Source organism: Urocitellus parryii, chromosome 10 (genome assembly GCF_045843805.1).
Source record: "Urocitellus parryii isolate mUroPar1 chromosome 10, mUroPar1.hap1, whole genome shotgun sequence".
Lineage (NCBI taxonomy): Eukaryota > Metazoa > Chordata > Mammalia > Rodentia > Sciuridae > Urocitellus > Urocitellus parryii.
In genome coordinates this window covers 27473881-27488820 of record NC_135540.1, presented here as the reverse complement: position 1 = coordinate 27488820, position 14940 = coordinate 27473881, and the positions used below count along the sequence as shown (strand labels likewise).

The 14940-nt window shown below is 41.2% G+C and overlaps 1 protein-coding gene across 6 annotated transcripts in view; it reads right to left on the bottom strand.

Moving 5' to 3' along the window:
• Tmem131l (transmembrane 131 like) overlaps positions 1–14940 on the bottom strand; it is a 166018-nt gene that overhangs the window by 81494 nt on the left and 69584 nt on the right. For 5 of the 6 annotated variants that reach the window (XM_026384757.2, XM_026384760.2, XM_026384761.2 and 2 more), the window contains 2 exons: positions 5895–5963; positions 908–1031 (listed from right to left, as the gene is read on the bottom strand). In XM_026384757.2, the coding sequence (XP_026240542.2) occupies positions 908–1031; positions 5895–5963 (193 nt within the window). Of the gene's footprint in view, positions 1–907; positions 1032–5894; positions 5964–7373; positions 7441–14940 lie in introns of those variants that run through there. The other variant, XM_026384762.2, reaches the window with a different exon arrangement.

Sequence of the window (14940 nt, the reverse complement as noted above, 5' to 3'; positions counted from 1 at the left end):
ACAACTTCCATTACCCTTGACTTAGTATCATGAATCCCCGAGCATCCCCAAACAGACCAACGTCCAACAACCTAAGAACATACTGAGGACTTAGAGCAAGAGAGTTTGGAGTCACAGGTCTCACACTTTCCCTTTTCCTTCTCTTCTACATGCACATGCTTAACTCTCTGACAGATAGTTAGCTCTCTACTTAAATACAGAGAATAGCCACTGTACAAACACACCATTGTGATAAAAATCAGGGACAATCTTTACCTGGTCAAACTGCCATAAACCAAACACTGGGCTTCCCCTTTAATGTTTCTTTAATTCCAGTATTTTGGAGAAAAAAAAAATTCCTAATTTTGAGAAGACAGAGTAAGCAAACAGGTAAAAACTTACTAGCACCCTTCATTGAAAGGATCTTCATTGAAAGTTAAAAATCACTAAAAAAAAATTAGAGGATTAGGTTTTTGAGGTTTGTGTTTATAGTGTAAGTGAGCTTTATAAGGAGCCATTTGCTACCTTTTAATCTTACATTTAGGAAGAAGTTCTATCTTTCTTAGTGGGTTTGAGAAGGGTGGAGGTCATGACTATAAATCTATGTTACTAAATGTCTCAGTATTTGTCGAAATTTCAAGACAAACAACAATCTTTCTTTAATCAAGAGAAAGTCATGTTACTCCCTGGTTTCTTTAAACATCCCACCACCCCCTCCCCCCGCACTGGAAGTATGCAGAGCCACCAAAATCAGGAAATTGTTGAACAACTGCAAAAATACATGCTAAAGCAAACACACAGAAGGAAAAAGTTTGGGTAGCAGAAAAAGGGGAGACAGGGAGCAGAAAGTTAAAACTTGAGGCCAAAGAAAGCAAGAGAAGCTGGCAGCCTGCCACAGAGCAGTTTCCAGGAGCACATCAACACTCACCCTGCAATGAACAGGAGGCACATGGAAATGTCTAGCAGCTGTAAACACTGAATTCACCACGACCTCACTGTCCCTACTAGGGTTGTAAGCATGGAGAATCTTTGCTGCAGGATGCCCCAGGAATCTGAGGGTAAACAAAGAGAAAAAGCAATGTATGGTTATCCATATTCCTACACAGATGCATATACATAATTATATTTTTATATATATACACATAATTTTTTTAAAAAATTTTTTGCTGCTGGGGGTGGAACCCAGGGCCTCACACATGCAAAGCACATGGTCTACCACTGAGCTACCCTCCCAGCCCACACATTTTTAAACACAGAAAGTTGTTGATGTTCATTACAAAGTTAAGGACAATGACTGAATTCTGTCAGTAATAAAATATTCAATTCACAATAGTTAAAAAAAATTATATAGAAACAAAACGTTGCGGTAGGTCAACCCACAGTAATACCCCACTGGTTTCTGTTGGAAGAGTCCAACACATCTAGGTCATTAAATGCTTGTTTAAAAAAACACACTTGGCACATAATAGCATTTCTCAGTCCAGGGTCTCTCGTTCAAATGAAGTATGGTTAGGTAAGAAACCGTATTCATAGAAAACCCCTATTTTCTTAGGTTTATTCTGCGAGTAATAAATTTAAAGAGGCTTTTCTGGGGGATTGCATTGTCAACTCACAAAAAAAGACTATTTTATTAGGTCTCATAAAATAAAATTTTAATTATTGCTTATAGCTAGCTGGTCTTCTGAAAAAATGAAAACCCGGCAGCACTTTACAGTCGTGGTTCTTACCCACTTAAATTATGAGCCTTTTAGAACACTCAGATCAGAGCTTTGGCTCCACCCTCCTCCAAAAGGACAAACAAAAAGGTTTAATGCATAATTTCACAACTTTCTACCAGTCTCCCAGGGAGGATTCCGGCTCTGTCGTGAATCCACCCCTGACCAAGTCTTCACATCAGCTCTTTTCAGCAGCTCTCATCCCCGCCAACATGGGAACCACAAGAAGGCAACAGGTCTCTGGCCCACCCCCTGGACCCACCGCCCACGCGATTCCTACTATCCATGCCAAGTTCCCTCCAGTTCAGTTAGGTTATAATGGAAAAAGTTCATTGCTGTCACTTCTCAGTGGCAGAGACTCAAGCAGTTCCCATTAGGATGGCCCAGAAATAAGATGATACTTCATCTAAGCAAAAAAATTCAAAGTCATTATGCTTACATATTTCTCTGATTTTCTTCCAACTTCTCTAATATTAAAACTGTGTTATTTAGGAAAATTAAATGCATGATGTTTACCTCATGTGCCTCATGTGTGAGGCACTGGGTTGAATCCTCAGGATTTCTAAAATACTGTATTACTAATATCAAATCTTTGGAATTTTTCTTCAAGCTTTCACTCCTATTTTTAATCAGTCAGCTTAATGAAAAACTTACTGCATCAAATGTTCATTTTAAACCATAAGTTTTTACCTTCAGTTATATATAATATGCACCTGAGTGTCAGGACTAAAACCTTGATTCTTTGGGTGTTCTTAAATAATACAACTTAAATTTTTCCCCCTTTTACGCTACCATAAAGGGTCACCTCTGAAAGCCCTATCTCAGAGTCCTGAGCCTATATTGGCTTTTCTCCCTGTGATTAAATCAAGTAAATAAGGACTTCCATGGTAGTCTTTAAGTAAATAATATGCATCAGTCAGCAAAATTATTCATTGTTCTCCTCAAAGTTTTATATACTATTCACATAATTGAAACTCAAGGTTTTGGTTTCAAAGAATGCAAATATCTACCAGAAAAACACATTAGAAATTAAGACTGCAAAACAGTCCCGCCACGGCACTTAGTGCCTGCACCTACCAGAAGCCTCAGCAGACAGAGAATGCTGGCTGGAATCTCACCACCACCGTGCTGCTATTTTTATTCTATTTTTTTTATTCTATTTTTAAAAGTGTTATGAGGATATGAATTTCCTTCAGTAGTGACAACTGGAAGATACTCTATTAATTTAATACTACAAAAGAATGACTAAAATCCCTTAAGAATGATTAGCGCTTTTAATTCCTAGGACCAGCAGAATATTAACCCTTAAAATAAGCCCTAAGAAGCAGGCAGAAGGCAAATGAGTAACACCATTTTGCTTTTGAATCCCAGAGGAAAACCAAAGCTTTAAGAAGGGACGGGGTTTGCCCAAGGTCAACATCAACATCAAAATAAACAAAAGCAAAAGCTGAACTAGGGCAGGAAAGAAACAAGGAAGAGAACTCTCCAGCTAAAGTTTTATTCTAATGACTATAGTTTATGCTGTTTGGAAGAAGGTAAAACCTGACTCACTTTAAATGTGTTCGAATTTAGACTAGGTGTTTTGTTTTGTTTTGTTTGGTAGTTGTAGATGGATAGAATGCCTTTATTTTATTTTATTATTATTATTATTATTATTTTAATGTGGTGCTGAGGATTCAACCCAGGGCCTCACACAGGCGAGGGAAGCGCTCCACCACTGAGCTACAGCCCTAGCCCAGCCCAAGAAGTTTGTTCTGATTGAAATTCTTTAACTTCAAGCAAAATACAATACTTCCACAATCACAGCCTACATCTTACTAATAAGAAAAATGAAAGGAGTGCTGGCTTGAAATCAGAAGACTTATTTCTTCATTTCCAGTAAAAAATGACCTTGAGCCGAGGATTGCTTCTCAGCAACAAATGGGGGAACACATTCGTGGCACATGCACAAATACAGAGATATTTGAAAACGATACATTCAGACAATGCCTGCCTGCAAGATTCATATTGAACTCAAATGACAAGAAAAATGGTTATACTTTAAAAACCATAAACATAACTGCATCACCTAAAGATGATTAATATATGAACACTGGCAATCCTGTCAAATCAAAGACCTTAAACATACTTTCAACATGCTTCTAGCTACCAGGACCATTAACTAACGTATATGGTTAATTAAAACAAGTGTGGCAAATCTATATAGATCACACGTGCATTGATTATAGAACTTCTAGGCTACTGAACACATTTTTTACGTGACTAAATATATTACATTAGGATCCTATGAACTGGAATTGTTCTTCTAATATAGCTACACTACCATTCATTTTATTATGTCTCCCAAACTATAATATATACTCTTCAGAGAAGTCCTGTATTTCTTCTTCAAAGTAAAGACTTTGCACAAAAACATTCTCTGAAAATACGAAACTAGTGAGCTTATTATATCGTCAGCTAAATTTCTATAAATTCAATTTCTAATAAATTTCTTTACGTAAGTATAAATTACAATGATTTTTTGAAAAACAGGCGGGCATATAAAATCTTGAAAAGTCAGAAAACTCTCTTCACCGTTTTCTCTTTTCTTCCTTTCACAGAATCTCCCTTAAAATGCTCAACAAGGTATTTTAAGTCTCGGGCACATTCTCCTTCACTGCAGCACTAACGTCTGGATGATCAGAGGAAATGGAGGGAAGGAATCCGGGTGAATGCAGGCAGGAACCTAGGCCACCACACCACCCCCGCCCCAGGTGCTCACCTACCACGAGGCTCTTCACCCACATAACTTGGCCTATGCCTCAAAAAAGCTCTTCATAAAACAAAGTGGTGGACCCGGGCTGCTGTAATAAGCAGAGTTCTCACACCCCAGACACTGTTCCTACCCTGGAAACTGACTTAAAGCTGCCTCTGTGCAGGGCTGCCATACCCTGCACCCAGGAAGCTTTGTAACACTTCCGTTTTCAACTGTTCATCACAGACAACAAGAATCCTTAAAGTACCTCTACAGCTTATCCTCCTCCTCCTTAATATCGCCAAACTGCCAGGTTAGGCCCTCAACTAACTCCTCAGATCACATCTCCTTCACTTTGTGGGTCTGAACAAGAAACACCAGACATCATTATGGCTTATACCCATTCTTCCCCTAATAAAGGTTATTACAGTGCAACTTGGAGTCCCAAGGCAAAACAAATAAACACCTGAACACAGTTTAAAAGGGTTCAGAAACCATCAACACTGAGAGCTTCTCATGATGAAATAACCTTATTTGTTTCAAAAAACAAATGCTTACTACATTGAGTTCTCACGAAATTTTAAATTTTACAAAATAGTACAAGATATTTTTACTAAAAACCAAAGAAAGAGGGTGGGGGTCGGAAAGGAAAATGGGTAATCATGAAGGGAAATTGACTTCCTTGCATGTCTGAGTTTGTTGGGATGAACCCAACTACTATGTATAATTATAAAGATCTAATAAAAAGCCAGGCATGGTGGCACGTCCACGAAGGGAGGCAGGAGGATCGAAAGTTCAAATCCAACCTCAGCAAAATGGAGGCACTAAGTAACTCAGTGAGATCCCGTCTCTAAGTAAAATACAAAATAAGGCTGGGAATGTGGCTCAGTGGTCAAGTGTCCCTGACTTCAATCCCTGGTACCTCCCCCCTTGCAAAAAAAAAAAAAAAAAAAAAAAAAAGATCTAATAAAAAATAAGTTTTTTTTAAAAAACTGAAGAAAGAGAAGGTAGGGTATAATTCAGTGGTAGAGTACTTGCCTAGCATGCACAAGACCTGGGTTCAACACGCAGCAACATTAAAAAAGAAAACACTAAAGAAACCACTAAAACAACTCTTTAAGTTCTGCTTTCATGAAAACACTCCTTTAAAAAAAGTACTTCTTCAAAGTAAAGACTTTGCACAAAAGCATTCTCTGAAAATATAAAATTAGTGAGCTTATTATATCATCAGCTAAATTTCTATAAATTCAATTTCTAATAAATTTCTTTACATAAGTATAAATTACAATGATTTTTTTAAAAACAAGCAGGCATATAAAAATGACCTTGAGCAGACTATTGCTTCTCAATCTCTTCATATTATTGATATACTTACAATTAACATGTGTATATATGTAATATAAAAGACATACTGAAAATAAATAGTATAAATGAGCTTTTATTAATTACAAAGAAAACATACTTACTGTATTCCAAAATCTAGAACTGATGGCTGAAAATGTAAACCTTTTCCACTGAACAGTTTTTCTGAGAAGCTAAAAAAAAGAAGAGAAAAGAGAGATTAACTTTTGCTGTAATTTTAAAGTTTGGCTGCTGTGTTAAGAGTGTGTATTGCCAGTGACTTGGTGCATGAGATGTAATTTTACTCTCTCAGAGGTGAATCTGAACCAGATTTTAAATGAGAAAACTGAATTATTCAAAGTCTAGTATAATTCTAGCACTGCAAATTTTAAGAGGCTGTTAGATTATGGTTATTGTAACTTCATACCAAATGTCTAGATCTTGTCAGCATTCAGACAGAAATGGGAATGGATTTAACTTTTAATAGGCTTCACTCTGGATGAATTCAGACAAACATGGTTATTTTCATAAACCCTGAATCAAGAAAAGGCATACACATAGGGTGGGTTTGAGAGGGGACTCTGGCCTCAAAACATGTTAGACTACTTGTAGGAGGGAAAGGCCACAGTGGCTCGGCGGGGCCAGCTCTTGAAGGCTGAAACCATTACCAGGTTTGTATCTTCAAGTCCAATCACAAAATCTCACATGACAAGTCACAGTTTTCAGCAGTTGTTAATCATTACAGTGACCTAATTTCCTTTCCGAATCAAAGGCCAAGAATCAATATAGCAGGAAAACATATCAAAAAACATGAAAGAAAAATACAGTAAGGACATGCAATTTATTATAAACATATTTAAAGACATTACATATGTATGTAGATATAGAAAATATCAACTGCCATGTGACACATTTAAAGGCACATAATCCAAATGCATGAAGCTCTTAAAGGCAACACCCATTCTGTTCTCAAAGACTCAAAGGAGCTTTCCAAAATATAATCTCTTCATTTTCTCCTCACAATAAGTAGGCCCTGCCCAAGCTGGTGTGGCGCCAGACACCCATCCCAATGCAGAGACCAGAAAGAACCAGTTCCGAAGTCCTTATATCATTTTTAAAAAAGCTCCTTTCCTCTATCCTTTCTCCTAGAAATCCAATCTTGCCTATCATCTTGGTCTTTTACCTCTCCCCAGTATCAAGTGTGTTAGTAATAAAGGTCTCCCTCTGCCTAACTCTTGGCAACGTCTCCACTCACGTGGAAAGTGGCAAGAGACGAGACCCACTATTTACTGGACCCCCTTGAATCCCAGAAGGCCAGCAGCACTAGGGCTGGGGGATGTAGCTCAGCGGTCGAGCACTTGCCTGGTACGTGTGAGGCCCTGGGTTCAATCCCGGCATCACACACGTGTGCACACACACACACAAAGGCAAGCACTAATGCCTCAACTTGCTTGCAAAGAAGGCCACTAACACACCGAGTTGCCTCCAAAAGAGACTCGAAGAGCACAGGAAAGGATGGAGGGTCCACCTGGGCACACCACCCCAGACCAAGCTGGTGGGGCTCAGCACTCTCAAAAAATAGAAAAACAGGCAGCTTCACATACCCAAAAACCATCCTCAGAAAGATCAGGCTGCTACACCCACACACACACACAAAAATGAGCTAAATAATTAATGGCAGTCCTTTCCTGTCCTGTGCCCTGAAAAGTGAATTTGCCATCACATTTTATACTTGACTTCCAAGTGGAGAGATGAAGTTTGGGGGATTAAAGTAATTCGCCCAAGGTCACACAGCTACTATGAGGCAGGACCAAAATTCCAACCCAGATCTGTAGAGGCTGAAAATATGAATGCTGTATCAAGTTCAGGACTGCAGGACCTATCCGGGGAAGCATGCCTAGCCTGCTGGGTGACAGGCGGGCTCTGGGCCCGACAAATCTGGAATCCAGGCCCATGGCCATCTCTTTCCAGACCTGAGCGGGCCAGACACTTAGCTTCTCTTCAGTCCTACTCTTGTTATCTGCAAAACACAGATGACTACAGTACCTACTTTCAGTCGCTGTGAGGAGAACATGAAATGATCCTCCCTTTGTCTATGCCCGACACACAGTGAAGGGCAATAAATACTAGATCGTATTACAAAGAGGATGACACTCATGGAACAAGAAAAGCCAAGAGGACAGATGGAGAAGCCAACCGAGCTTCTTGTAAGGAGCTGACCTCTGGATTCTGAAGTCCCTAATGGGGCAGTGGTAATTCTCTCTGAATAGAACAAATGAAACATAAACTGGGGCCATCTCATCATAGCAGATCTTTAAATCTCGTAATCAGGAATTTTTACATACTGAACAAAATTCAGACATTTGGGTCCAACCTAAAACGTTCTAGTGGAAAGAGACTGGATTTCTCTAACTTCAAAGAAAATGCTATTTTTGGACCCCACATGAAAAAAAAAAATAGAATTCTGCCCCTTTTTTGTTCCTAGAAGTCACAGAATAAATTCTTTTTCTTCCTCATCAGTAGACTTCAGCTCACCTGAATTTACAAGGAGGTTTAACATCACTAAGTAAGTTAACATATTAGTTCTTTTTTTTTTTAATGAGCGCATATGCCTTTATTTTTATTTATTTTATTTTTTTTTGAGAGAGAGAGAATTTTTAATATTTATTTTCTAGTTCTCGGTGGACACAACATCTTTGTTGGTATGTGGTGCTGAGGATCGAACCCGGGCCGCACGCATGCCAGGCGAGCGCGCTACCGCTTGAGCCACATCCCCAGCCCCAACATATTAGTTCTTACAGACAAAACCGTGTCAGGTGTTGACCTGCAGAGCACTCACAGACACACCTGCTCTCAAGTGGCTTCTAAAGTCTGGGGGGCTGTGTGATGTTATGGTGTATCTGGTTTGTTTTTCCTCCACAGCTCCTGGCTCATACCTCCCTCCCAAGGAAGGCCCCAAAAACCAGAATCTGTCTTCCCCATGGTGCGACACTCAGACTCTCATTTTCCCTGCCTGCCTCTGAACTAGCCTTAAAGAAATTCTCCGATTTACCCTGCTCCCAAGACGTCCCTCATTCCGCGGGGTCCTGCCTGCATCCTGGAGAGGGGAGTGCTGCACAGAGGTCAAGCAGCAGCTGGACAGACAGGCCTGCTGGGTTCTCCACCCACGCTATCACGCTCATCCGAGGAAGTCTCCACAAAATCCCCAAAGGACCACGTTCAGAGTGCGTAGGGACCATGGGACACTGGAGGCTGCTTGAGGGGTGGCACACCTGAGGGGCCGTGGAAGCTCTGTGCCCCTCCCCACACCTCACCGTGCACATCCTTTATCTGTATCCTTTACGGTCAACCAGAAGACATCACTGTTTCCCTGCGTTCCCTGGCCTACTCCAGTCAGTCAATCAAATCCTGAGGGTGGTAGGAACCTGGATTTACAGTCAGTGGGTCAGCAGCTCAGGCAGGGCTGAAGAATGGCACCTAAACAAGGCTGGGGGTCTTGGGAACTGAGCCCTGAAACTGTGGGGTCAGATGCTACCTCCAGGCAGATGGTGTCAGAACCGAGTTGGGTTATAGGACACCCGGCTGGTGTCCGCTGCTGCTGCTGGGGAGAAACCCCCACACCTTTCAGGACAGAGAAGTCTTCTCTGCTGACTGCCATGAGAGCCGATGATCGACAATGATTTGACTTTTCCGAAAGGGAGTAAGTGACAAACAGCTAAAATTTACTTAACTATAAACATTAAAAATCATCCTCAAAAATCAGAGCTAGCGAAGAAGTTACACTGTTTGAAATGACAAAGTTCTCATCTCTAAACCAGCAGCTTCAAACAAATAAGTCTCAATCAAGGGCTGGAGCGATGAAGGATGAAACTTCCTTTGTCCTCTTTTTTTTTTCAAAAATGAACATCAATCTTTTCACATTTCATTCACCCTGAATAATGGGGATGACTGCAGGGTGTGGTGGCACACACCCATAATCCTCGGCTACTTGGGAGGCTGAAGCATCCGGATCACAGGTTTGAGACTAGCCTGGACTACTTAGCCAGGTCCTTGGTAATTTAGGGAAATGCTGTTTCACATTTAAAAAAAAAGGGGGGGGGGGACTGAGGATGTACCTCAGTGGTCAAGTACTCCCTGGATTCAATCCCCAGAATGATAATGATGAAAATAATCCTGAATGATTCATATATGTCACAATCCACTAGGTCTCTTGCAAGCTTAGGCATAAAATAAATGCATGCGTCTTATAAGAATCAATTATAAATTTATGCCACACATTCTAATTTTCCACCTATAAGATAATTATAAGGAAATGTTCTTCATTAAAAACAAAAAAGGAGGAGTAATGTTGCTTCTCTAACAAGAGAGACACAACAGATAAGAAAAGAAATAAGAGGAATAAACAGGAGAAACCCATTAAGACAGAGGCACAGACAATGACTTCCTGATTAGGATTCAAACAGCTCAGGAAATGGAAGAAAGAACTGACAAACAGGACAGCATCCAATCAAAAACATTCTGCACAACAAAGGAAACAATTAACAGGGCGAAGAGACAACCTTGTTAATGGGGGGAATCTCTGCCAGCTATTCTTCTGACAGAAGACTAATATCCAGAAAATGTAAAGAACCAAAAAACCAATGACCCAATAAATCAGCAGATGCACTGAACAGACACTTCTCAAAAGTAGGAATGGCCAATAATTATATGAAAAATTGTTCAGCACCTTTAGCCATCAGGAAAATGCAAATCAAAACGACACTGAGGGCCGGGATGGAGCTCAGTGGTACAGTGCTTGGCCAGCCTGTGTGAAGCCCTGGTCCGACTCACAGCACTGTGCCCAAAAAAAAAAAAAAAGAGATTCCATCTCAACCCAGTCAAAATGGCAATCATCAAGAATATAAAAAACAACAAATACCAGCAAGGATGTAGAGGGAAAAAAAAACTTTAACACCTTGTTGATGGGAATATTAATTAGTACAGCCACTACAGAAATCAGTATGGAGACTCCTCAAAAAAACAGAACTATCATATATCATCTCTACTACTCCCAGGTATATACTCAGAGGCATTAAAAGTCAGCAAACTATAAAGATACCTGCATTTTTATGTTTACAGTAGTACAATTCACAATGGCCAAGTTACAGAGTGAGCGTTGGTGCCCATCAATGGATGAATGGATAAAGACAATGTGGCATATATATAAACAACCTCGGAGTATTATTCAGCCATAAAGAAGAATAAAAACATATCATCCATAGAAAAAGGGATGGAACTGGAGAGCATCATGTTAAGCGAACTAAGACAGACACCAGAATTCAAGTATTACACGTCTTCTCTCCTACGTGGAATCTAGGGAGACAAAAGGACAAGAAAGTAGCAGGGAGACTGTTTGAGAAGATTCAGAGGAAGGGAAGCCGGGCAGGTAAGAACTGTGATGGGGTAGATATGATCGAAGTATGTTATTTGCATCTATGAATATACCTCAAGGAAACCCAGGATTCTATATAATTAAAATGCACTAATTAAAATATATATAACCAACCCCCAAAAAACAATGCCAAATGATTTCTCTGATTTAATGATGCTGATATCCATGATATGCTGGGGGAGCGGGAAATTAAATGAACTCTAGATAGGGCAAAGGGGAAAGGGGGAGGGAGGGGAAGGGAGGGGACATAAGGGTAGAAAGGACAGTGGAATGAGATGGTCATCGTGATGTGACTCTATGTACAACCAGAGATATGAAAAATTATGCTCTATTTGTGTAATATGAATTGTAATGCATTCTGCTGTCAAATATAACAAATTAAAATTTTTAAAAAAACTTGAAGAATACAAGGCAAACATACTTGTAACTACCTTTTGATGATTAAATTATAAATGATTATTTCTTTTTCATCAGTATTTTCCCAAGTTCAGTGAACATGTATTATGTGAAATAAAAACAAAATATTTCAAGCATGTTCACAAAAATGTGTGTGTGTGTATAAAAATAAAACTGACAGTAACCTGAGGGTATGCGAGCTCTTGTTCATGTGGACCTTATTCCACACTCTCTTCCTGTCCTTCTTTGAACCCAGGGCCTGGTGCAGACTGAGCGCCTCCAGCTCCCTTTAGGTTCCTATTTTAAAGATGGCCACCTTCTGCAAAGAACTGCACTTCTCATCAGAAGGATGTTGAATTCTATACATGCCATTTTGAAAATATATTATTTATCTGCCTAAGATTTTTTTTTTTTTGTTAAACCAGAGCTACATTTTTCTCTAGTCATATAAAGCCAAGAAACAGTTTGAAAAAGTGTCTAGCACAAAAGAAATTTCACTGGAAATGAGAGAACCAGGGTCAAATGCCAGATGTGATGGAAGCTCCCACATGACACAGGGCTTCAGTTCCCTCTGAAGCAGAACGAATGTGTCAGGCTGGATGAATGTGACATCCCTGGAAAAGCATCTCCAGGCCCAGACTTCTTATTCCTAGGAAAATCAAACCTATCTGCGGATATCAGGCACACCCTTTCTTAAAAACATCAGTACTGTATCTTAGATATGGAAACAAATTAACTGCAACCAATGGTTCTGGCGATTCAGATGACTCACGGCTCCTGATAAAAATAGGTCACTTCAAAGCCAACGCTCCACCTCTCCTGAGTGAATGGCAGGGCCAGTGTGACTCCAGCCCCAACCCCACAGGCCCTGGTCATACTGGGGCAGGTGGTCGGCTACAGGAACACACTCCCCTTGGGTTACAATCCAGAATGTGGGCCCAGCACCAGATGCTAACAAGCAAAGCTCAAAGCTCAGAAGGTTCAGAGAGAGAAGAGGGGAACCTCCCTGGAAAACCCAGCAAACTTTTTGTGGTAGCCTCTTGCATGCTACGCTGGGCCACACCAAGCCCCAACAAAGGTTTCCAAAAAACGGGTCTATAAGATGCACCTCAGTGAACAGCCACCACAGAGGGACACCGGACAGACGCCATGTCCAGTAGAGCCAACATGAGTGAAGATGCCAAAGCTGAGAAAAGGATGGCCACGTGTGGAAAAGTCCAGAGGGACACGGAGAAGTGAATGGGCAGGAGAGAGGCAGGCTTGAGCCCCCACTGCAGCTCCGGGGACCAGCTCTGCTGGACCAAAGGGCAAGGCCTGCAAACACTCCACAAGTGAGTCTCCCATGCCGTGGATCTGGGCTGCCTCTACTCTGGAAGGTCTGACCACTTTCCGGAGATCACTGTACCGTGTCAGAAGATGGTCCATCCTTTCTGAACAAGTGGAAAATAACTTTGCCTGGCATTAAGTGGACACAACAGCGAATATTCACAGGGAGGGCAGAACTGTCCGCTTTTCCACCTTCTGTGATGAACTGGCCGGATGGATCTCTCTCAATACCCCACTGTCTATTCACTGTTGTTTTTTAGATACAAACACTTGCAATACCTAGAGAGAACAGCATGTGTTTCCAAAATTTAAAAAGAAAAAAAAAAATTCTTTAAGCCAAGACAGTGGTTTGGCCACTGAATACAGTCAAAAAGGTCATGGGGACAGGAGTTTTCACATCCATTTCTCAAACCCTCTCTGCCTCAAAAAAAGCTAACAACGTGTAGACAAAATAATGCTCTTGTCTAGACTCCTGTGTCCCAGGAAAGACATGTTATGCAAATGAGGTGCTTACTGGGCTGCCCTCATTAGTCACAAGAATGCAATGTCCCAAGTGCCAGTAATGCTGTTGGAAATCTACAGAGTTCACAAAGGTAGGGATTCCTGTGGCGAATCCCTTGAGGCCCATTCTTCTAAAAAAGTACATCCACTGGTCATTCATGGTCTCCCCTGAGCAAGAAGCAGGTACTTCTAAGACTCAGCAGCCATCCCATTGGCAATGGAGGAATTAGGTCTTCCCCATTATGCAGCTGGACCTCAAACTAATCCCTGCACAGATACAAAAGCCCCAGCCTGGGGGAGTCCTGATGAAGCCTGGCCCACGGCTAGACTGGCCACTGCAGGGCAAGGCCCCTCAGGTGCTCTGCACTGCACCTGTCCAGGCTCCATGTGATCCAGGGCAAGGCCCTGAGCTTCAGGGTCTTCATTAAACAACAGACAGACCAAAAAACTGCAAGACTTGCCAAGTGAGTTGTGGGCGGGGTGTAGTTCCATGATAGAGCACTTGCCTCATGTTCACAAGGTCCTGGGTTAGTTAACTATATGAATAACAAAATTCTACATCACAAAATCTTAGTACTACATACTTGTTATTATTTCCAATTTAAGAAATACTTCTCCCAGAGGTTACTGATAGGAGTTTGTTGCAGAGTGCATGCAAAGAACAGTGGAAGCAGAAAACAGTATTTTCCCTCATTAAAGTCCCCAGCTTTCTCAGTTGGCTGAGGCAGGAGGATCACAAGTTCAAGACCAACCCGGGTAACTTAGTGTGGTACTGTCTCCAAATTAAAAAATAATAATAATAATTTTAAAGGGGTTGAAGGATAGCTCAATAGTACAGCATTTGCCTAGCATGCACAAGAACCTGGACCACAATCAATCCAGCCTGCAGAGGGGGGAATGTCATAAAAACATCATGGGGAGAGGGGGCGTTGTGGCTCAGTGGTAGAGCTCTTGCCTAGCATGTGTGAGGCACTGGGTTCAACTCTTAACACTGCATATAAATAAATAAAATAAAGGTCCATTGAAAACTAAAAAGTATTTAAAACAAAACAAAAATAAGTCCTTGGGCAAAACATGATTTTCTTACAGTTTCTTTCATGTAGAAAGCTTCAACTATCAAGGTCAAAGCATTAAACAAACTGAAAGACTGATCAAAGGGTAAAGTCCTTGGGGCAATGCTAGTCTGCTGGAGGCGCGCACACCAGGAACAGGACACCTGGGTATGAAGGCAGCCCAGTATGCTGACCGCCAGGCTTTCATAAATACGACAAAAGTCCTCCACCTGTCCCTAACGTGGCTGAGGATCTTCTCCCCACAGTAAGTCCCATGGAGGAGATGCTGCTTCTCTCAGAAACTAATCCATAGCCAGGGGCTCCTCTGGATGGATCCTGAGCTCACAGGCCCTCCTGCCCGCTCTGAAATTTTCAGCATCTCCCTCCCTGATCCTTCTCCCACCACCATACATATGAAGAGACTCATGCACTTGAGATGAGACCCTTTGACCTTCCCTTGTTCTT